At 43.3% G+C, this 19,465-nt stretch overlaps 1 protein-coding gene across 1 annotated transcript in view; it reads left to right on the top strand.

Annotated features, from left to right (window-relative positions):
• Window positions 1–19,465, top strand: part of DNAH2 (dynein axonemal heavy chain 2) — a 3,498,763-nt gene that overhangs the window by 336,347 nt on the left and 3,142,951 nt on the right. The window contains exons 10-11 of the mRNA XM_069646273.1: window positions 6,774–6,861; window positions 14,308–14,513. Coding sequence (XP_069502374.1) covers window positions 6,774–6,861; window positions 14,308–14,513 — 294 coding nt within the window. The remainder of the gene's footprint in view (window positions 1–6,773; window positions 6,862–14,307; window positions 14,514–19,465) is intronic.

Genomic DNA, 19,465 nt, shown 5'->3' with positions numbered 1-19,465 from the left:
CAATCTTCCTGCCTTGTATACTCCTGCCAGGGCTTTACCAAGATTCACAGTCTCATACAATTTCAATACATTGCTTTGTAAAACAGTTTGCTTTGTCTTGTATGTACTGCCACAAAAAAGAAACCTCCTTTTCTGGGTGAGGGGTTGGGTTTCTGACCCAGCTTCTCAACCACTGCGGTTCTCCATGCAGCACCGCAGTGCCCCAACTCACTTCTATGGGGTCACCGGCTTTTCATCGTGCCTTTCAGGCCTCTTGCGTTCTGCGTTTGGCTCTGCAGCTACGCTCTGTACTCGGGTAGTATTTCTCCCACTTCCTAGTCTGCTCAGTCTGTGGGAAGGCTCCGTCCTTCCTTCCGCCTCGACCGTCGCACTGCGTAACCCTATCGGAAGTGCGTTTTCTCAGGACGCTTTCTCCCTGAGCTTTTGTGCTCTGCAGTTCTGTCTGCAGCTCTCTGATTCCTCGACCTATGTCGAGAGGAAGAAGACTCCATGTTTCTCTACGCTGAGTGGTCCCGGCACCAATGGGATTGATACAACAACTAGAGCGCATTGCTTGATTCTTCCAGGTATTCTACATTGCTCTGGCCTTCTTCCTCATCCTAGTACTTTGAGTGAGAGTCAAAGGGCAGTATTTAGGAAGTTTCTATTTGTCATACAAGGATGGCCTTTTCCAACATGACAAAAGGATATGAAGGTTTGGGGAGGTGGGTCCTGGGTGTAAACCTCGGATGGGGAAGAGGGATACCATATTCTCTCTGGAATATCCTCCCACGTCCATAGTGGAACTCCCTCTCCATGTGATCCTCCTTCATATTGCCATCCCCAGGGGGTCTTCTGGACTGTGGCTGCACCCTGGCCACGCGAGAAGGTGTTTCCCCTAGGGAAACAGGGACGCCATCCTGAGATTCATCACATACCATACGAAGGATTTCTAACATCTGTGATGTTTTGAAGAGTCTGGTTTTATGTTGATTATGAGCCGCAGTCAGTCCAGGAGCAGGTTGCCTGGCCTCTCTGGTACTTCATATGTGGTTTTTTACAGAGGGCTAGAAAATGGAGCAAAAAATGTAGGCGCATTGAGTTTGAACAAATCGTCCACCAAAACATTTGTTTTTTATAGGGAGAAGGTACATGTTGTTTTGTGTAGCCGACTGTGGGTGTCAAATAGAATCTTGTCTGTCTGGATGAGCAGTGTTTTCCTCTGGGACACCTTTGATGTGTATTAAAGGAAAAAGAAAAAATGGTTGCCCAGAATATCTGTATTTCAGCAGCCGGGGGCACAGCCAACCATCCCTGCAGCCATATTAGTGTTCCTCCACCCACCATCTCCACCGCCTATCTCTTCCATGTTTTGTAATGGGCTTACCTGCTTCCCTTCCTCAGCCACACCTGGCATAGCAGCCTATGCAGAAAGAACCATGACTCACAATCCTACCGCTTCCAGTAGGTCACTAGCACATCCCTCTGCTGGCTCCTTCATTACACTGGACTTGCTGTACGCTCTTTCCTGTGTGCGGGGTGCTGTGTCCCCATGGAATCGCAACACTGCACACTTCCCTTCACCAGGTTCTTTTTTCTCTCCTCCAAAATTAATTCTAGCCGTACTCCCACTCACGGGTGCGAATAGCCATGGAATCCTTTGGGGGTGGGATTCTCACTCATTAGGTGCCCTAAACTCTACTTAATGGAACTCACTTCACTCAGGATGATTAAGGCAGGGTTTCTGGAACTTAATCTGTGTAAATCCTGTCCTGGCGGGCTCTAATTAGCTGCTACTAGGGTGGAGTGCAGTCATTCAGCTTGCGCAGATAGTGGGCTAAATCCAGAGCTATTGATCCACGTTCTGGCAAGTAGATTGCAACTCCACTTTACTCACCCCACTCCCTGAACATTCCTCTCATTAATCCTGCAATTTTGAGTAGCAATTTAAGTACCCCCCCCCCACTTAATTTATGCATTTGCTTTGCTGCAACTTGTCTACAGGAATATAAAAAAAGGACTCCTCTGTGAGTTGTCTCTCCATTGTGCCTGGTGTTCATCTTGATTATAATGATTTATGTTTGTGGAAGACAGGCGCGTGCATCCCAGACCGAGCCTTTTCTCCACAAATAAGTGCTATATCTAAGCATCCGCAAAATTACGCGGAGGTGCTAACGACATTAATAGCGGTCGCAGCTGGCTGTCCCGGCCGGTAATGACCATAGGCCCAAGCAAAGCCAGACACCTTAATACAGGCCGATCAACTTGAACTAGCTCTCCTTTAGCTGCCAAGCGAACCAACATGGCGGTCATTATTGCCTCAAAAAAGATCACTTAAATCTCCGGAAAAAGATCCAACTGGTGACTGAGTAAGAGAAAACCCTCCATTAAAGAAGTGATGGAATTATAGAAGCCAACTGACTTTAGTGTTTGCCCTGTACAGTGAACATGAAAAGTACTGGGAACATTATATAACTGACGGCAATGGGCAATCATTGAGTGCTAACCTTTCTATATGTGCAACTTGTACAAGCAAATGTTTCCCACCGATTGCCGTCAAATTATGTTTTTTGTCGAATTATAGAAGCAAAAGGAGTAGATGAAATTCTGATGGATGCGACTTCCAAATTTGAGATACTGTCCCAGGGAAGGATTAGACATCCTTAAGAGTTTTTGAAGTAAAAACTATGCTTTCAGTTGGTACACATGCACCTCCATTATGCAAGTAGATACTTAAATTATACTTTAGAATGATAAGGGAATGTTTTTGCATCTTGTGACCCATCGTCTTGATTTTAACAGTGAAATATTAGCACACCAGGTACATTACATGATGAATACTGCTTTGCCAGAAGAATGGAGGGATGTCGTTATGGTGGGACAGGGTGAAAACCTGTCTTTCTTTTGTCTTATGGAAACAGTCTAGTGCTAAGTTGTAGGGAACTAATTATCTGAGGTGCCTCACTTGAACATTTGTATACTAAACATGTTGTATTGTGTGCTCGGTAGTCTTATAAAAGTATTCAAAATGTTGCAAGAAAGTATTTACATCAGCCCCTTGACCTGTCGATTCAGTTGTTTTCTCAGCCCTTTTGCGGACCTTCTTACCTGTCCGTCCCTGATGCATTGTCTACCTTTGCACAGCCTTCCCTCCAGGCAATTCTGCCATTTTCAGCATAATGTTGCGTTCCTCTTCCAGTCTCCATTTTCTGTCCTAACACATACATAACCTTTTTGGCAATGCCTCTGGCCCCTCGCTCTGCCTCATTCAATCCAAAGGAGCATTCCCCTCTTTATTACACTGCCTTAAACCTATCTGCCTCTGATTTGACAGCAAGGCTAAGCTACACTGCAATTCCTAGCATAGTATGTCCGCAATATCTTAATACTGGACTTACGGTACACAGTGTGAGGATAGTACGCTACCATCCTTGGGCATCCTCCATTTCTAATGTCCTCCACCTGTGAAATTTGCATTGCCTTGCTGGGCGACGGAATCGGGAGTAGGAAGGGACATCAGCACACTTGCATTGACTTTGATTTAACATTAGATGATGCTGGAGATAATTCTGCAACTTGAAGGTAAATCTCGAAATTCAGCACTACAGTAAAAATAGCAGTAATTAGTTACCGAAAAGAAAAGTGGCAGTGCCAGATTTACAACTACTTTTTTATTGCACCGCCAAGCTTGTACTGTGGCCAAATATATTAACATTACTGGGTGTGATAAGTTGTGCTGGGCCAGAACACACAGAGTACTCCTAAGCCTATAATACCCGTGATAGTGGGCTTTGTCGTTTAAAACCCGGTTCCAAGTTACCTGCTTCACAAGCCAGCTTCCATGGGTATTATTGCTGTTAGCACCCCAGGGCTAAACCGTGAGGTGTTAATAATGATGTCCCGCAGTTGTGTGAGGCTCACAGAGAAAGTTGCAGTCTCAGGAATGAAAGCCGGGATCTGAGCGCTGCCCGTCTTCCAATTTTATGTGTGAGGGAGCACCAGGTAAAGATCCAGGTGCAGTAGAGGGCAGAGACCGGACGGGGAGGTAATGTGCAATATGTGGACAGAGTTTGCGCGGAAGTGCAGCGGTTCACCAAGCATGGCCCAAGTCTGAAATTCCGATTAGCTAAGCAGCAGCTAAAATGAGCTCCTGGGTATCCAGCATTAACCAGGGACCAGGAGCTACCACAGGGGAATAAGGAGCTAGAACATAGCGTTTTTCTAATCTAATTTCCACATAAGATTGAAACTCATCATTTTATCTATTATGTATGAACTCTTATGCTGTCCCAAATTCACAGAGTTAAATTCATATTGGTGTGCCGACATTGTTAGGGAGAATTTTCATTTCTGTGCTAATTCCCTTCAACCTTAGAGACCCCCAGCTCTTTTGCCGGACTTGGGACTTTTTAATTTTAATCATTAACCTTTTCTCTTAGCAGTCCAGCACACACCATCTTATGTGGAGTGCTGGAGGGTTACCTAGTAGCCCCTTATCCTACTTTCTCATGTAACATTTTTATGTCACCCTCACTAGTTTAAATGGCTGGTGGTATTGGTTTACTTGTTCCTACAATTGTGTTTTCCTACTCCAGGCTGAACCCTCAGCTGCAGTACAGCACCCAGGGGTGAACATTTTGTCAAAATGGCCCCTGTCGTCTTTTTTCCCCCATTTTCTGTTTGTGAGGTCTTTCTTGGTTTTTACTTTGATGCGTTGAGGCAGGGTTGAGCCTTTGTTTGTCTTTCCTTTTGGCGGACCCCCCTGTCCTTTGTCTCTCGGAATGCCTTAAGGCAACTAGTCATGATTGGCTGGCTGGCTGTCCTCACAGGACTGCCACTCTACTGTGTGATTGATAATCTAGGCTGTGCATGAATGGGAGACATCTGCTTAAAAGGTGAGGGTTTTGGGAGTACAGGCAGAGTCAACCACTTGGAGAAACACCCGGCAAAGAAACCATCAACAAAGCCTGCTGCAACCTCCTGGACCTTTGAATTGCTAGTGAAGCCCTGCTGTTGTGCTGAACTCCTTTTTCACCTTGAAAGAGAAGCTCCGGACTGAATGACTTCGTCCCTTGGGTTAGTGGGACCAACTAACCCAGAGACTAACTCCACTACACCACTATCCCGACTTGCTGTGCCTCTCCATTGCTTCAGAAGCCCAATGCCAGGGGTCAAATGTCCGTAGTCGAGTGCAACGTCTGCCGCAGAATGAATCCTGCCTGAAACTCCATGAGACTCCTAAGTACCATCCCGAAGCAGGACCTCCAGATCCAGAATCCCCTCACCAGAGTGCAGGACAGAGGGAGCGAATAGAGTCTAACCGGTGTCCGAGATCCGCATCAGTGCTGTTTGCTAAGCGCTGAAACCGAGAAGTGCTGCTGAACTAAAAAGAGCTGTAGCTACCGACAACCTCCCGAGTACTGCGCAGCAGAGTCATCCAAGCGTCCTCCCTCTTGTCCCCACGACTGAGGCTCAGGAACCAGGGTATGCACCGCTGTATCAAGACAGAATCCAGCTGGACCACTCTTCTTCAAATCAGAGGTACTGTTTAAACTTGGGGTACTTAACCTTATTGCCTTTAGCCACGCTCTTCTCACTTGAGAATTGCATTGGCTTACCTTTTCTACGAGTTGATTTCAACTCTCTTCTCACAGGCTTAACAGCTTGTGACCCTTCAAGTGGTTTTTCTAAAACTCTTTACCTTTGTGCAAGACTTTGATCCAAGAAGTGCATCAGATCCATAGACGGTGTCCCAACTGACTTTGGCTGTCCTGGCTCCCTGAAGGCACTCTTCTAGTCCATTGACTTTGATATTGCTTGTCCCTCATAGGTGGTAGCTTGTTGTATAATGTTACTGCTGTGAAAGGATTATCTATACTCCATTGGAGGATTTAGCTGTCCTCACATGTACTGAGAAAACTGTCTAACCTTTTTATTTCCCTAACCTTTCCTTTCAGAAACCTCAGAATCTACAAAATATGCTAATGTGATATATAAGTGGCATTACTGTCCTTGTGATTGAAGTCACCACAGGATGTGCAAAATGTGTATGAAGCATATCTAAATATTATCCGCTAACTTGTTTTGTTTCTGAACAGTAATTTAAAAGTATATTTACATTGTTACAACGAATTGCCTTTTAAAATAAAGCTTACTTAAAAATGTATGTTAAATAAATAACTATTTATAACTGAAACCTTGAGTGTAAGAGTTACTTGGTTATTTGTATTTATGGATTTCATTTGTACAGCTCTACAGCTCACATTTACGCCTCTTGAGTTAGGCCTGACTGCTCAGTCACACTATCGACTTGTGTAGTACAGACCTATACCCAAAGGTTGGTTACCTAATACCAAGCAGATAAGTGTTCTGTAGTCTCGCACAGTGTGACTTCACCAATTCTTACCTAACAGACATCAGTGGCCTTGGGACCCAAAAGTAGTTCTTGCTGTCAAGCTCACCAGGCTCTTCTTGGCTAAATAGCTCCCCTCAATTTCTAACCCTGAATTGGCCGACAGGGATATACTTAGGAGGAAGATGAGGGACTCGGAATGGAACGCAATCTTATACCGTAAGTGTCCACGTTTATTCCTGCACTTTTTATTGACTAGCACCTTCTCCCAGGCTGATAATATAACACATGAAATAGAGACATGTGTGGTCTTGAAAGCTCATGTAATAAACCGTTGTTTTAATATTGGTGGTCGGTAAGAGTTAACTTGGAATGTAATTTATAGTACTGCAGCCGCCTTTATGAAAGACACCTGCATTATGTTATCTATTTCTCTTTACAGCTTGTCTACAATTGGTTGGGTTCTGGATCAGACCACAATCTTTGCCCAGGTGGATGCATACATGCAGCGTTGCAAGGATCTTCTTGAGGTATGCATAAAAAAGGAATGGTATTAAGAACATTGCATATTGTTGGCCCAATGGCATAGAACCTTACCCAGAAAAATGTGCCCAGACTTTTAATATGTCTTTTGAATGGATTATGTCCTCCAACGTATTACTCATCTTAGATGTATTCCATCCAGCTTTAGCTGCTTCGGAAAACTTTTCTCGGCAGAGGGTGCCGTGCATCGATGTCGACGAATGGAGGTCGCTCGGAGGCCTCCGTCGAGGGTGACGTCATCGGGTATACAAGTAGCATGCACAGCACCTGTTGGCCTCAGTTAAGTTTTTCCGCAGTACGTGGGATGGTAGGGATGGTACTACCCGTATTTTTTGATTCCCAAAAAGGATGGAAGACCTCCAGGATGCTTATTTTCATGTGCCAATCCATCTCAAGCACAGAAAATACCTGAGGTTCGTAGTTGGTGACTCACACTATCAGTTTCGAGTCCTGCCATTTGGGTTGACCTCCGCACGAGGGTCTTCAGCAAGTTAATGCTATTGGTGGCAGCGCACCTCAAGAGAGTGGGGATTCACATCTACCTGGACGATTTGTTGATCAGGGCACGTTCTGCCGAACAAGCCCTGGATCATCTGAAAGTCACCTGTCACTTCCTCCACACACTGGGCTTCTCCCTCAATTTCAAGAAGCCACAAATGACACCTTCCCAACAGCTCCAGTACATAGGGGCTGTATTAGACACATCCTTGGGAACAAGCTTGCCTCCCAAGTCGAGGGTTCAAGACGTTCTTCATAAGTTTTCCAAATTCCAAAATGCCCAAAAAGCTCCAGGCCTACAACTTCTTAAGGTTGCTCGGACTCAAGCCTGAGAATGAATCCCTTCAATGGGCTCTAAAGACTCAATGGTCCCAGTTCTCAGGTCAAATGACAGATCTCCTTCAGATTCCGAACAAGGTTCAGCAGGATCTTCTGTGGTCGACTTATACAGAGAACATCCTAGAAGGAGAACATTTTTGGCAACCAAGGCCGGAGATTACAATAGTGATGGACGCTTCACTCATGGGGTGGGGAGCTCATGGCAATGATTTGACAATCGGCGGTCGTTGGTCTCCATCTTAGTCCAAACTACACATCAACCTTTTAGAGCTGAGAGCAATCAGACTAGCTCTGAAGGCTTTTCTGCCATCTATCAGAGGAAAAAATGTCCTGATAGTGACGGACAACACAGTGGCCATGCATTATCTAAACAAAAGAGGAGGTGTAGGGTCACTACCTCTGTGCAGCGAGGCAATGCGGCTCTGGTATTGGTCAATTCAAGAAGGAATCTCCATAACAACAGTTCATCTAGCCGGGGAAGAGAATATGACGGTGGCCGCTGTGAGCAGGCAGAGCACGGTGTCCCACGAGTGGGAACTGGCTCAGGAAGTCCTTCAGGAGATCTTCACCCTTTGGGGAACCCCCCAAGTAGACTTGTTTGCAACAAGAATCAACAGGAAGTGCGAAAAGTATTGTTCAAGGGAATTTCCTAAGGACGCGTTTGTGGTAGTGGAACTTCCCACTACTATACGCGTTCTCCCCGATTCCCGTCATTCCTCAAGTCATCAGGAGATTGAGACGGTTCGGAAACCACATGATCCTAATTGCCCCGGACTGGGCCAGGAGACGGTTCGGAAACCGCATGATCCTAATTGCCCCGGATTGGGCCAGGAGAACATGGTACCCGGACCTTCTAGACATGTCCATCTGCCCTTCGTTACATCTACCTCAGAGAGAGGACCTTCTCTCACAAATGGAGGGCAAGGTTCTCCATCCAGAGGTGAAGACTCTCAACCTTCATGCTTGGTATCTGAAAGGGTGAGATACAAGGATTGGGACCTTCCAGATGACGTCATGGAGGTGTTGCTTTTGTCAAGAAAGCCAGCAACAAAATCTCTATACCGTTGCTGTTGGAAAAGGTTTTGCAACTGATGCAGAGAAAAGAATGTTGATCCTTTTCTATTTTCTATCCCGGAAGTGTTGTCCTTTCTCTTGTCCCTGGCACATAGAGGCCTAAATGTTGGGACCATTAAAGGTTATCTTGCAGTGCTTTCCATTTTCAAGCGCTCTTCAGAAGAATATGCCTACTTTAAAATTCCTTTGATAATACAATTCTTAAAGGGACTCGCCAATGTGTTCCCTCCTTACCCTTTCCAAGTCCCAGTTGTCAAGTGACTACAATCAGGCAATACCACTAAGTCAGTGCGTCGTCTGGGACGCCCTTATTTATATATTTTTATGACAAGTTATACTCTGGATGATAAACCCTTATATAACGCCCCTCTCTTGAATCCCCCTGACGTCACTGAGCCAAGAAGTAGGTTTGTTTTGCAATTTAAAAGATTAATTGGAAAAATTAAACAATATATATATATATATATATATTACACTTTTATAATAAATTAATATTTGATATCACACTTAAGAATATGCCAGTGATCAACGCTGGGTGATGTTACACTAACACACTGATTTAATTACTTAAGAGTTAGTATAGGGAGGAAAAGGTAACTGAGAATGCTTTTATGGTTTCAAGGAAAAACAATGATAGAAAGAATGCAGTACAGAAATAACTGCTAGGGTTTCACAAGAGATAATATGTTCACTTTTCCCCTGGTGGCAATTCACTCCCCCCTATGCAATAGAAGATGGAAATGAGAGCACACAGTTCTCAGGAATACAATCAAATGTAGTTCAGTTCCCCCCTAGCAAGCTTAGATCAGAGGGATGATTTTAAAACACAGGCAAAATACTGTAAATGTGGTTTGCAAGGAAGTGAAATTATGCTAAAAATGATTTTAATTCCCTATAGGAGATTCAGGGTAGGTGATAGCTACTTAATATTAGTTCAAGTCACACTTTAGCAATGCTCTATGAATGATTATCAGGTTGCAAACGAATTTCAGCAAAGGAAAGCAAGAAGCTGCTATTTTGACAAGTGAAGAAATTTGAGCCAAATCGCGGCACTTTTTCCAAGTGCGTCGAGCGCGATTACGGAAAAAGTATAATGAAAGTCGGTTTGGGGTTCGTTGGAAAGCCTTGAACCTTAGCTTTAAAATGAAAGTTAAATCTTTCAAGAGATACAGACTATTTTATGAAGGTAGTTTTTCAGAAATGAAATGATGATTCAAAATGGCAAAATGACACTTTTACAGGTTTAAAATCGGAGAAGGGACACACGATTCTATGATGCAGTTTTGGACAGGTTAAAATGGTTTGAATCATATTTTAGACTAAGAGATTGGTTCTGGCACAGTTCTAGCTGAGTACTCACACTATGAATTTGAAATAGGGCGTCAAGGTCTGATCAGGTTTGGACTGGACTCCTGGTGGGTGGTTCTGAAGTCACAGCTCTGCTCTGCACTTCACAGCGGTCTGGTCTCTGGTTCTGCTGGTCTCTGGTTCTGGAGATGGTCCTTCTGGATATTGTCTGCTCCGGCAAAATGCATCGCAAGAAAGTGGAAAGTGAATGTCCCTCCTGGGTTTCAGTGTTCCTTTTTATGTCTTTTGAAAATGGGTGTGTGCGTGGGCATAACTAAGCCTGCCCCTTCAAACTTATCATTGGCCAGGTTTTCCTCTCCCCCTTGATTGGGGGAAGGAAATGGAGTGTCATCGTGAGGAGGTAGTTTATGAGTCAGAGGGTCCACCCCTGGTCACTTTGCACACAAATCTATATTTGATCCAAATACACATTTATCTGTGTACAATTTTTCTAATATTATATGTCCAGTTAACATATTTTCTTTAGCACCAAACCATCCGATCCCTGTTTTGTAAGATGTTGTGTCCACCTATGACAGAATTCTGCCCTTTTCATCCAGATAACGACCTCTAAACTTTTCCAGATTTTACACAAATGTGCACAAGGAATATGGGTATCGGATGATAAGGTGTCAGATTTTTAACATACATACATTTGGAGTAACAACCTATTTTCCGCTACTATCCCAAAGAACATACCACAAAGTCCTAATACATCTTAAAATGTGCACAGAAAAATCACAAGAATAATGATATTAATTATATAATTTTGACAAGTCCGTACTATGAATTATCCATCTTTTTAAAATTATGCTCTGGCCCAGAGGGGTGTGGTTTCCCAAAGCACATGGTGAAATTTCTGGTTTGTCCACTTCTTCCAACTCAAGTTGCTCACAGAGACACTGCCCCTCCCAGTTTCTCTCAAGAGGAAGCCATTTACGACCCCCCCTAATTTAACATTTGCCTGAGCCAAGGAAGGCTCCTTGATCAGTTTCCTGCAGTCCCCAGCTGCTCCTCCCCTAATCCGATCAGAAAGGTGTCATCTCCCTTTGGTGAGGGCAGGAAAATGCAGGCCAGGCCTGGGAAAATTTGTTGAGCAAGTTTCAACTCCCGTCGGGGGTAGTTGTCAGACAGAATTCAATCTCTTTAAGCCAGGCTTCAGCTAAATGTCACTTTTGTTCCCAGTTTTTCTTCATCCAAATCAAACTTACAATTTTTACACATGCAGCTAGAACGCTGATTCGAAGTTCAAAATTATGACATTTAACAGTCGCAAACTATGTGACACTCAACAGCAGGTCACTCATTTATTTTAAAAATTTAGATTTTAGTGTCTTTCAGTCCAATTTAAACTAAGCTGCTGACATCCACAGCTCAGCCAGTTTCATTATGAACATTATTTTAGGCTCTTTCTCTTTCCAGATTTTGTATGCACACAAGTCTACCTTCTGCCAAATGTCTGTTGGTGTTCATTGGGATTTTTGAATATCTTGCAATGTTTAAAATAGGCATTTTTAGCTTGCATTTCAGAGAAACAAAGGTGATTTCAAATCGATTTTTGAGCCAACCGGCACTGCTGTTTTTCCTTTGGCACACATTTCACTCATGGCACTGCTGGCCCATCACTCTCCCACTGGTGGGTGGCAGGTCAGGGGAACATTTTGGTGTGCGCCAAAACTGCGCGGTTTTCCTGGATTCTGGCGCAATGTGGGCTTTTTCGGCCATCTTGGATTTTCTAAGCCCACAGCACCAAATGTTGCAGCATAATAGTCCAACGTGGGTCAGGACACCCAACACAGTTTGGGACCTTAATCTGGTTTTAAAGTTTTTAATGTGTGCCCCTTTTGAACCCTTGCACACTTGTCCATTAAGATTATTAACATTGAAACCAGCTTTCATGGTTACTTTAACATCTGCAAGAAGAGTGAGCAAATGCAGGCACTGTCTTCTGGGTCACCCTATACTGTGTTCCACAGGGACAGGGGGAGGTATGTGGTATTGAGGGTTAAACCCTCATTTTTGCCTAAAGTTGTGTCTGATTTCCATTTAAATCGGAAAATTATTTTGCCCGCGTTCTACCCTCCACCTCATCTCAGTAAGAAGGAGGAAAGATTGCACATGCTGGATCCGAGAAGAGCTCTTGAGCTTTCTAGGCTTTCCAAGCTAAGAGTGGATAATCAACAAGGAAATTGGGTCAAACAGTGTCAAAACAAACCATATCACGTTGGATTGTGCTTTGCATTTCAGAATGCTACAGATTGGCATGAAAAGACCCACCAGAAAGCTTAAGGGCCCGTTCCACCAGAGGCATAGCCTCTTCGACAGCCCTTCATGGAGGTGATCCCATAAAATCTATTTGTGAGGCAGCAACTTGGTCATCGCTGCACACTTTTTCTAAATTCTATATTCTGGATGCTTCCAAGTCAAACGAGCTTGCTTTCGGTAAAGCAGTGCTATGTTCAGCCATATAATAGTATTAAAAATGTACTCCCTCCTCCAAAGAGCTTTCTACACTGCTTTGGGAGTTTATCTAAAATGAGGAATACGTTGGAGGACACATTTCATTCGAAGAACAAGTTACTTACCAACTGGTAACGTTCTTTCGACTGGATGTTCCACCAACGTACTCCTCATCGCCATCCCATTCCACCCCTCTGTACGTTTTCCGGGTTATTGACACTTTAACTCTCTCAAGGCTGACACCTGGCTACCTATACTATCCATACAACAGAGCCAGAGGAGGAAAAACAGAACTGAGGACAACGGGTGCTGCGCGTGCTACTTGTATACCCAATGACGTCACCCTTGACGGAGGCCCCCGAGGGACCTCGACGACATCGACACACGACACACGGCACCCTCTACCGAGAACATTTTTCCGAAGCAGCTAAAGCTGGATGGAATATATTTAAGATGAGGAATACGTTGGAGGAACATCCAGTCGAAAGAACATTATCAGTTGGTAAGTAACTTGTTCTTTGATCACTATTCCTCCTTCACTGGCAAATTAGTACAATTTAAAAAAATCTAAAATTCTAGAAACCTACCTGACACTTATAATAAAATCAAAATTAACGTAGTAAGAGAAGCAAGAAACTTTAGCTAGAACATACTTTTGCCAGTTTTTTATTAAAATAAAGCACAATGGCAGTAGGCAATATGATTAGACTAACATGTTTTTTGTTTTGTAAGCTTTCAGCCCAGCATAGGTTCATTCTTCATTTGTGTTGTCCTAAATGCCTCCCAAATCATATCCACATTGGCCTAATAAAAATATCAACCTTTCAAGATTGTTTGCTGGCTTATTTTCTGGGATCTATCCATTGATCATATCGCCAATAACTTAGTGCCTATCAGTGATAACTCTTTTTAACTTTGTGATGCTTTATTTATTCTCTATAATGATGCCAGAGAATAACATTGTGAAAGTGTCTGTGACATAAAACGTTGGTTGACACACTTGCAATACACAGGCAAGGCCATCAGTTGTATCGTAGACTATTCTCTCATCATATGTTTTGCCTTTAACTATGACCCTGTCAGATGTGTTTTGTGTTTTTACTCTGGCACCTGACTCAGTTATTCTGTCAGTGATTGGTTTCTTCCTGCAGCCATTGTGCTGGTAAAATGACCCCCATCGAGCACTTTCTTTTTCAGCTATTTTGCCCTCCTCTGACTGTTAGTGTGCCAGTAATCCTTCCATCAACAGACATTTACTATGCAATTAATTATCTCTGTATTAGAAATATCATGCGATTGTTACCCTGCCCCCATCAGGCTGATACGGTGGCAGTAATCATGCCCCATTAGACTCATTTTACAAAGGTTTTCATGCTTCCATTAGCAGTTAATATACTGGCAATCATACCCCGCCACACAGTTATTGTTACAGTAATCATGCAACATTCATCAATTACAGTGACCGCAATCTTTTGATACCCAGACAGCTTTAGTCTATGTAAGACCATCACTGAGCCGTTAGTTGTTCCCACAACAGGTATTGCACTAGTTGTCTACCCATACAAGTCTCAAGTCAACAAAATAATTCACTTGTTGTTTGTATCTAACAATTTAAATAAAAAACTGAGTGGCTTCGTTATTAGTGAATAAGAGCTGTGTTAATGAGTTTTGTCTTTGTCACTGTGTCACTATGTCCTGTTTCCTAAACTCTTTAGGTCTGTGAGTGCCAGCAACAGTTTGGCAGATGGGAGGATGGGCAGCAGACCCCTCTGCCATGCTTTTCAGGGCACATAGGACCGCAAATCACCCGCAATTTGCTCGAGATAGAGGAGACCTTCCAGAAGAATCTGCTCATTCTCAAGCAAGCGAAGAAGACTATTCTCGACATCAAAAACACCACCTGGCACGACGACTACAACAGGTACCCCAGAGCGTCCTCACAACCTAAAGCTCTGCTGCTTTAATGTGTTCTGAAGTGAGCTATAAAAGAATTCCGAAAGAACTGCAGGGGAGTAAAAAAAAAAGGGGCAATGTCAAAATGTGAATCAAAAACATATTTAGAGCATAGTTCACATATACATGACCAATGTCTGAGGGAATTTAGAATCAAGAATGGATTTAAAGAAGTGAGTTTGGAGGTTTTTTCATTTTATTTGATTGTTTATTGTGGAACCCTCGCTCAACAGCAGTGGAGCACCTTACAACAGGGGGGTTCCAGCATTACACTTGCCATTTTACACAGTGGCGCAGTACTGTTGGTGGAGTGGCGAGAGAGATATTTTATTATTTCAGCAGGTATTGTTGAAAGAGCCACATTTGTAGTGTTTTGAAGAACTGGAGGATGGTGGGGGAATTTCGATAAATTGGCGGGTTTGAGATCCAGAAGATCAGGGCATGACTGGGGAAAGGACGGCTTGCACGTGTTCTCTTTATTGGCAAGCTTATATTACAACATTTTGATGGTTTTGCTATGTGCAAGAGCCCCCAGAGATGTGGAGTTTAACCAAGTATTTTGGTATTCCATTTGAAATTTTGAATATGATTCCGCGGTGAGGGGGAGCCAGTGAATCTTTCATAGTGTTGGAGAGATACTAAAGAATTCTGTGTAGTAACGCTTCCGCACAAGTTATTTCTAGTAAAAAATAGTCATTTGCATGTATACATTAAATACTTGCTAGATCATGCATGATATAAATTAAACATGTTCTTTGTGCATAATTCCTATTTATCAGATGTATTATGTATTTAATATCATTATACAAAACACAAGTCTCTGTCCGTGGTACCTTTGACAAATCTGTGCCGAGGTAAATTCGGTGTACACATATTTTGATACATAACACAAATGTGTGTGCTTAGTGCATTTCATGCATCTGTGCTGACACACATTTTGACCAACCAGTCTTTGTCAAGTCAAATCAATTAGTTAGGAGAAATAGTGTTACAATAAATGTCTTGTAACTATTCCAATTATTATTGATTGCAGGTGTAGATTGTTAACTTTTGACAATTAGTTGAGATCTCAGATACACTTCTTTATGTAAGGAGCATTACATTTCTTCAAATACTTGTAAGTGTATCCTATTCAGATGTGTACATTTTTTGTAATTCATTCCATATATATTAGTTGTGAGGACATCCAAGACCCATTGTTCTTTGCTGTATCAAAAATCATTCAAAGAATTTATTTGGATGATATGCATCAATCGCTGTGTTTTGGAGAGATACTGTTGATTTTGGGGGCACCTTCAATTAAGCAGATTGTCGCACAATGAGCTGTGTCGAGGGGGACCTGGTATGCAGCTAAAAGACCCATAAGTAGTGGGTAGGTAACAATGGTCTAATACATGGCGCGTGGTTCGATCCTTTTTGGGTCCAAGGAAGTATATTGAATAAACACACTTGTTTACCTGAAGATCTGGGATGACCTCGATCACTCCCTTTCTGCAGCAGGGTCTGTACTTCTCCCAGTAGGATGTGGAGATGTTCTGGAGACAGTCTTCGCTTTTCGGCGGATCGTATCGGGTTCGGTGGAGAAATTTGATACAATAGCTCCCGCAGACGGTTTTGAGGACCAACTAGTCTGAGGTGATTCCCTCCCAATTGTGGGTGAAAGATGTTATTCGCCCCCCTACTGGCGAAATATGATTGGGGGGCTGAAACACTGAGTCATTTGCTGGCCACGGCAAGGGAGTTTCTGGCTGCCGCATTTCTCCTCTTACCCTTGCCACGCCGAAATCCCTGTTGTTGAGGGGTCTGAGAATTGCCGGATATACCCTGGCCGGAATACCAGGGATATCCTCCAGTTTCATAAGCACCTTACGACTGAGGGGGGAAAAGATTGCCAAAGAAAGGACCGGCGCGATATTGTAGACCCTGTGTTGTACAAATTGCTTGCCGAGAGCTGATTAAGAGACTTTAAACTTTTGTGCTCCTTCGCGGTTTCAAGGGCTTTGTCCACCGCTTTGCCGAGAAGGCTCAGGTCTTCAACTGGTTTATTAATTCTTAAACCACACATGGCGCTTCAACATGGTGCCTTACACTAGTGCCCTACCTACAGTCTCTGCTGAGTCAAGGGTGTTTTTCAATATGTTTGCATCACATGATGCCCTCCGTGCACCACTGCCAGAATCTGTGATCTAGTAGGCTCTGGTACATTCTACAGTCCTTTGTGCGCTAGTCCCCACTGGCTAGCAAGGAGTGTTGTGTTATTGGCTATGCAGGTACTGTAAGCAGCCGAGGAAATGATGCGCTTGCCAAGGTCATAGTTTCTTGCAGTCCTTGTCGGGAGGGGGGTGTGGGGGGGGTGGGTAGATTCAGACGATGACAGTGGAACCCCTGCACGTTGTGATAATGTGATAATGACTAGGGAGTCTGGGATGGAATGTCCTCTGATGTATAGTGGATCAGAAGGCGCAGGGAAAAACATTTTGTCGACCCGTGAGATGACAGCCTGAGTAAAGGGAGGGAGTGAGCAAGGATGGGCAATGTGCTTTTTGACAAGAGTTCGGTAGTGGAATGCCCTGGCTGACAAGGACTTTCTCCTTGAGGAGGATATCCTCAACAAAATCTGAATCGGGCACTGTCTCCTGCATCACAATTATAAAGTGGTTTGCTAAGGAGGAGGTTGAACAGCATCTGATCATCTATTGGGGAAGCCTCCCATGGTTGAGAGACGGAAGGAGTGTCCAAGGATATATTATCTGGTTAAGCCTCAAGGGCATGGGTAGTGGGCCAATTCTCCTGGTCAAATGCGGGGGTCCAGTGTTAGGACAGTTTTTCTGAAGTTCTACCAAACTTCATCAAAACCATTCAACTGAGACAGTACAAGACTCCAACTCTCAGTATAAGGCTGTACCACCTGAGTTCATGGTAGCGCAGACAGAGCAGCCAGATTTATTTCAGGAGGGCGAGAGGACTGTAGACAGGTACAATTAATCTATAGCACACAAATGAATCAATAGAAACACTGACAACTAGAAGTATTATACAAAATAAAGGTTTATTTTAAATACAATTAGGCCAAGTTAAGTCTTGGGCTAAGTACTGTTCAATGTCATAAACACATTATAAAAAAGAAACGCAACACAATGCTTGAAGGTACACAAACCAACGCACATAACCTTATTTGGAACAACTAACAGTAGTTCTAGGGAAGTCAAACCTTTTAATCAAATTCAGTATAGAACACACCTATTCTTGGGGAGTAAAACCAATGGTTACTTTCAGATTACATTCGTAATACCAGGGTAGTAGACCCTTACAGTTGTACCTTGATGCTCAGCAAGAAATCACAGTCAACTGGCCAATATACATTTTGTGAATAGTGGGACACTTATTTTAGGTACAGTAAAAACCTATAACTACTTTTGTGATAACACACAGTTATACTAGGTGTGTAAAACCTAAGGATGTAATATTCAATTACAGGTGCTTTTGAGATCAGTGAAGCACAGATTTAGATGAGCAGTAATTCTTGAAATGTATTTTAGTATGGCACACAGCTAACTCATGGTAAGTAAAACCCATATTCTTTTTCAAGGAACTAACAGCAATTTGGGGCAGGTATAAACCTAAGTCTGTGTTTGTGCCGGTCTAAAACAGAACAGGGAAAGCAAAGCCAGTGTTACTCTTTATAAATGACTCACGGTTATTCTAGGTAGGTAAAACCTAATGCAGACTTATTTTGGACAGGCTAACAGCAAGTCATGGGATGCAAGAGCCAGTTGGGGGGCACCCATACAATTATCCTAACAGGAATAATAAAGTGAAACCAACAGCATTACTTTTGGGAAGAGGCATAACAAAATCTCAGGTGGGTAATAAACCCTTACATCTACTTTCTGTTAGAATGGTGAAACATCGTCTAAGGAAAGAAAGATGTTACATGAACTTTTCAGAATGGTGCAACACACATTCAAGGTAAGTAAGAACTTTTGTAACTGTTCACTCTGAGTTACAGTTACTAACCAACTTCTTTTGCAATTAAGTAACTTTTAAACACGTATTATCTTTTCTATGCAATACTTTAAAAGTCTTTCCCTTATTCCTGGAGCATGAGTGTTCTCAATGGCAGAAGGGGGGTCACTAGGGTCTGGTGTCCAGCAGACAGTGTCAGGAAAGGTTTTTAAGTAGCAAAAGCCAGAGTTCCTAAGGAATACTGTTCAAAAAGGTGAGTATTTTACTTTATAGTTAGTTGAGAGTCCAGGGGCTTCACAGTGAGCTTGGGCGAACTGGGCGAGAGGACTCACAATCACAGAAAACACCCCAAAACTACACAGGAATCACAAGAGACTTAAGGTAAGTCGCCACACATCGTGGGTAATAATAAGCAGCGCTCAGATACCCAAGGGTACGTAGCGCTATATAAATGCTAAATTATTATTAAGTAAATACCCAAGTCGGGGTGCCATAGATATTTTTCTTCATATTCTTCCTTTTCCAGGTGGGTGTGCATTCTGGTCCACAGTGCGGTGGGATTTCGAATGACCAAGTTGCTAAGGGATAAGGAGGGGAGGGTGCTTATAGTACAGGGGGTCATCCAAGGGAGTTTACATACGCTCATTTGTTACTATGACCCTAATCAAGATACGACGGAGTCGTTGGAGTGGGTGGAGAGGCAATTAGTGGACATACCTGCAGGGGAGACTGTGTGGGCGGGGGATTTTAATGCGGTGCTGGAACCAGCTAGAGACCAGACGGGTCGCCATTCGCGCTTGTGCAGCAAGAACTCTGTTAAAATCCGGAGTATGCTAGCGGTGTGGCGGCTGGCAGATATTTGGAGGGTGCGGAATTCAGCTGTACAACAATACACACATTATTCAGTGCCGCACAGCTCGGCTGCACGCCTGGATTACTTTCTAGTGTCCGAGG

Source organism: Ambystoma mexicanum, chromosome 1p, assembly GCF_040938575.1.
Source record: "Ambystoma mexicanum isolate Mex_15411 chromosome 1p, UKY_AmexF1_1, whole genome shotgun sequence".
Taxonomy (NCBI): domain Eukaryota; kingdom Metazoa; phylum Chordata; class Amphibia; order Caudata; family Ambystomatidae; genus Ambystoma; species Ambystoma mexicanum.
The sequence above is the reverse complement of the archived record's forward strand: the minus strand, read 5'-3'. Positions and strand labels throughout refer to the sequence as shown.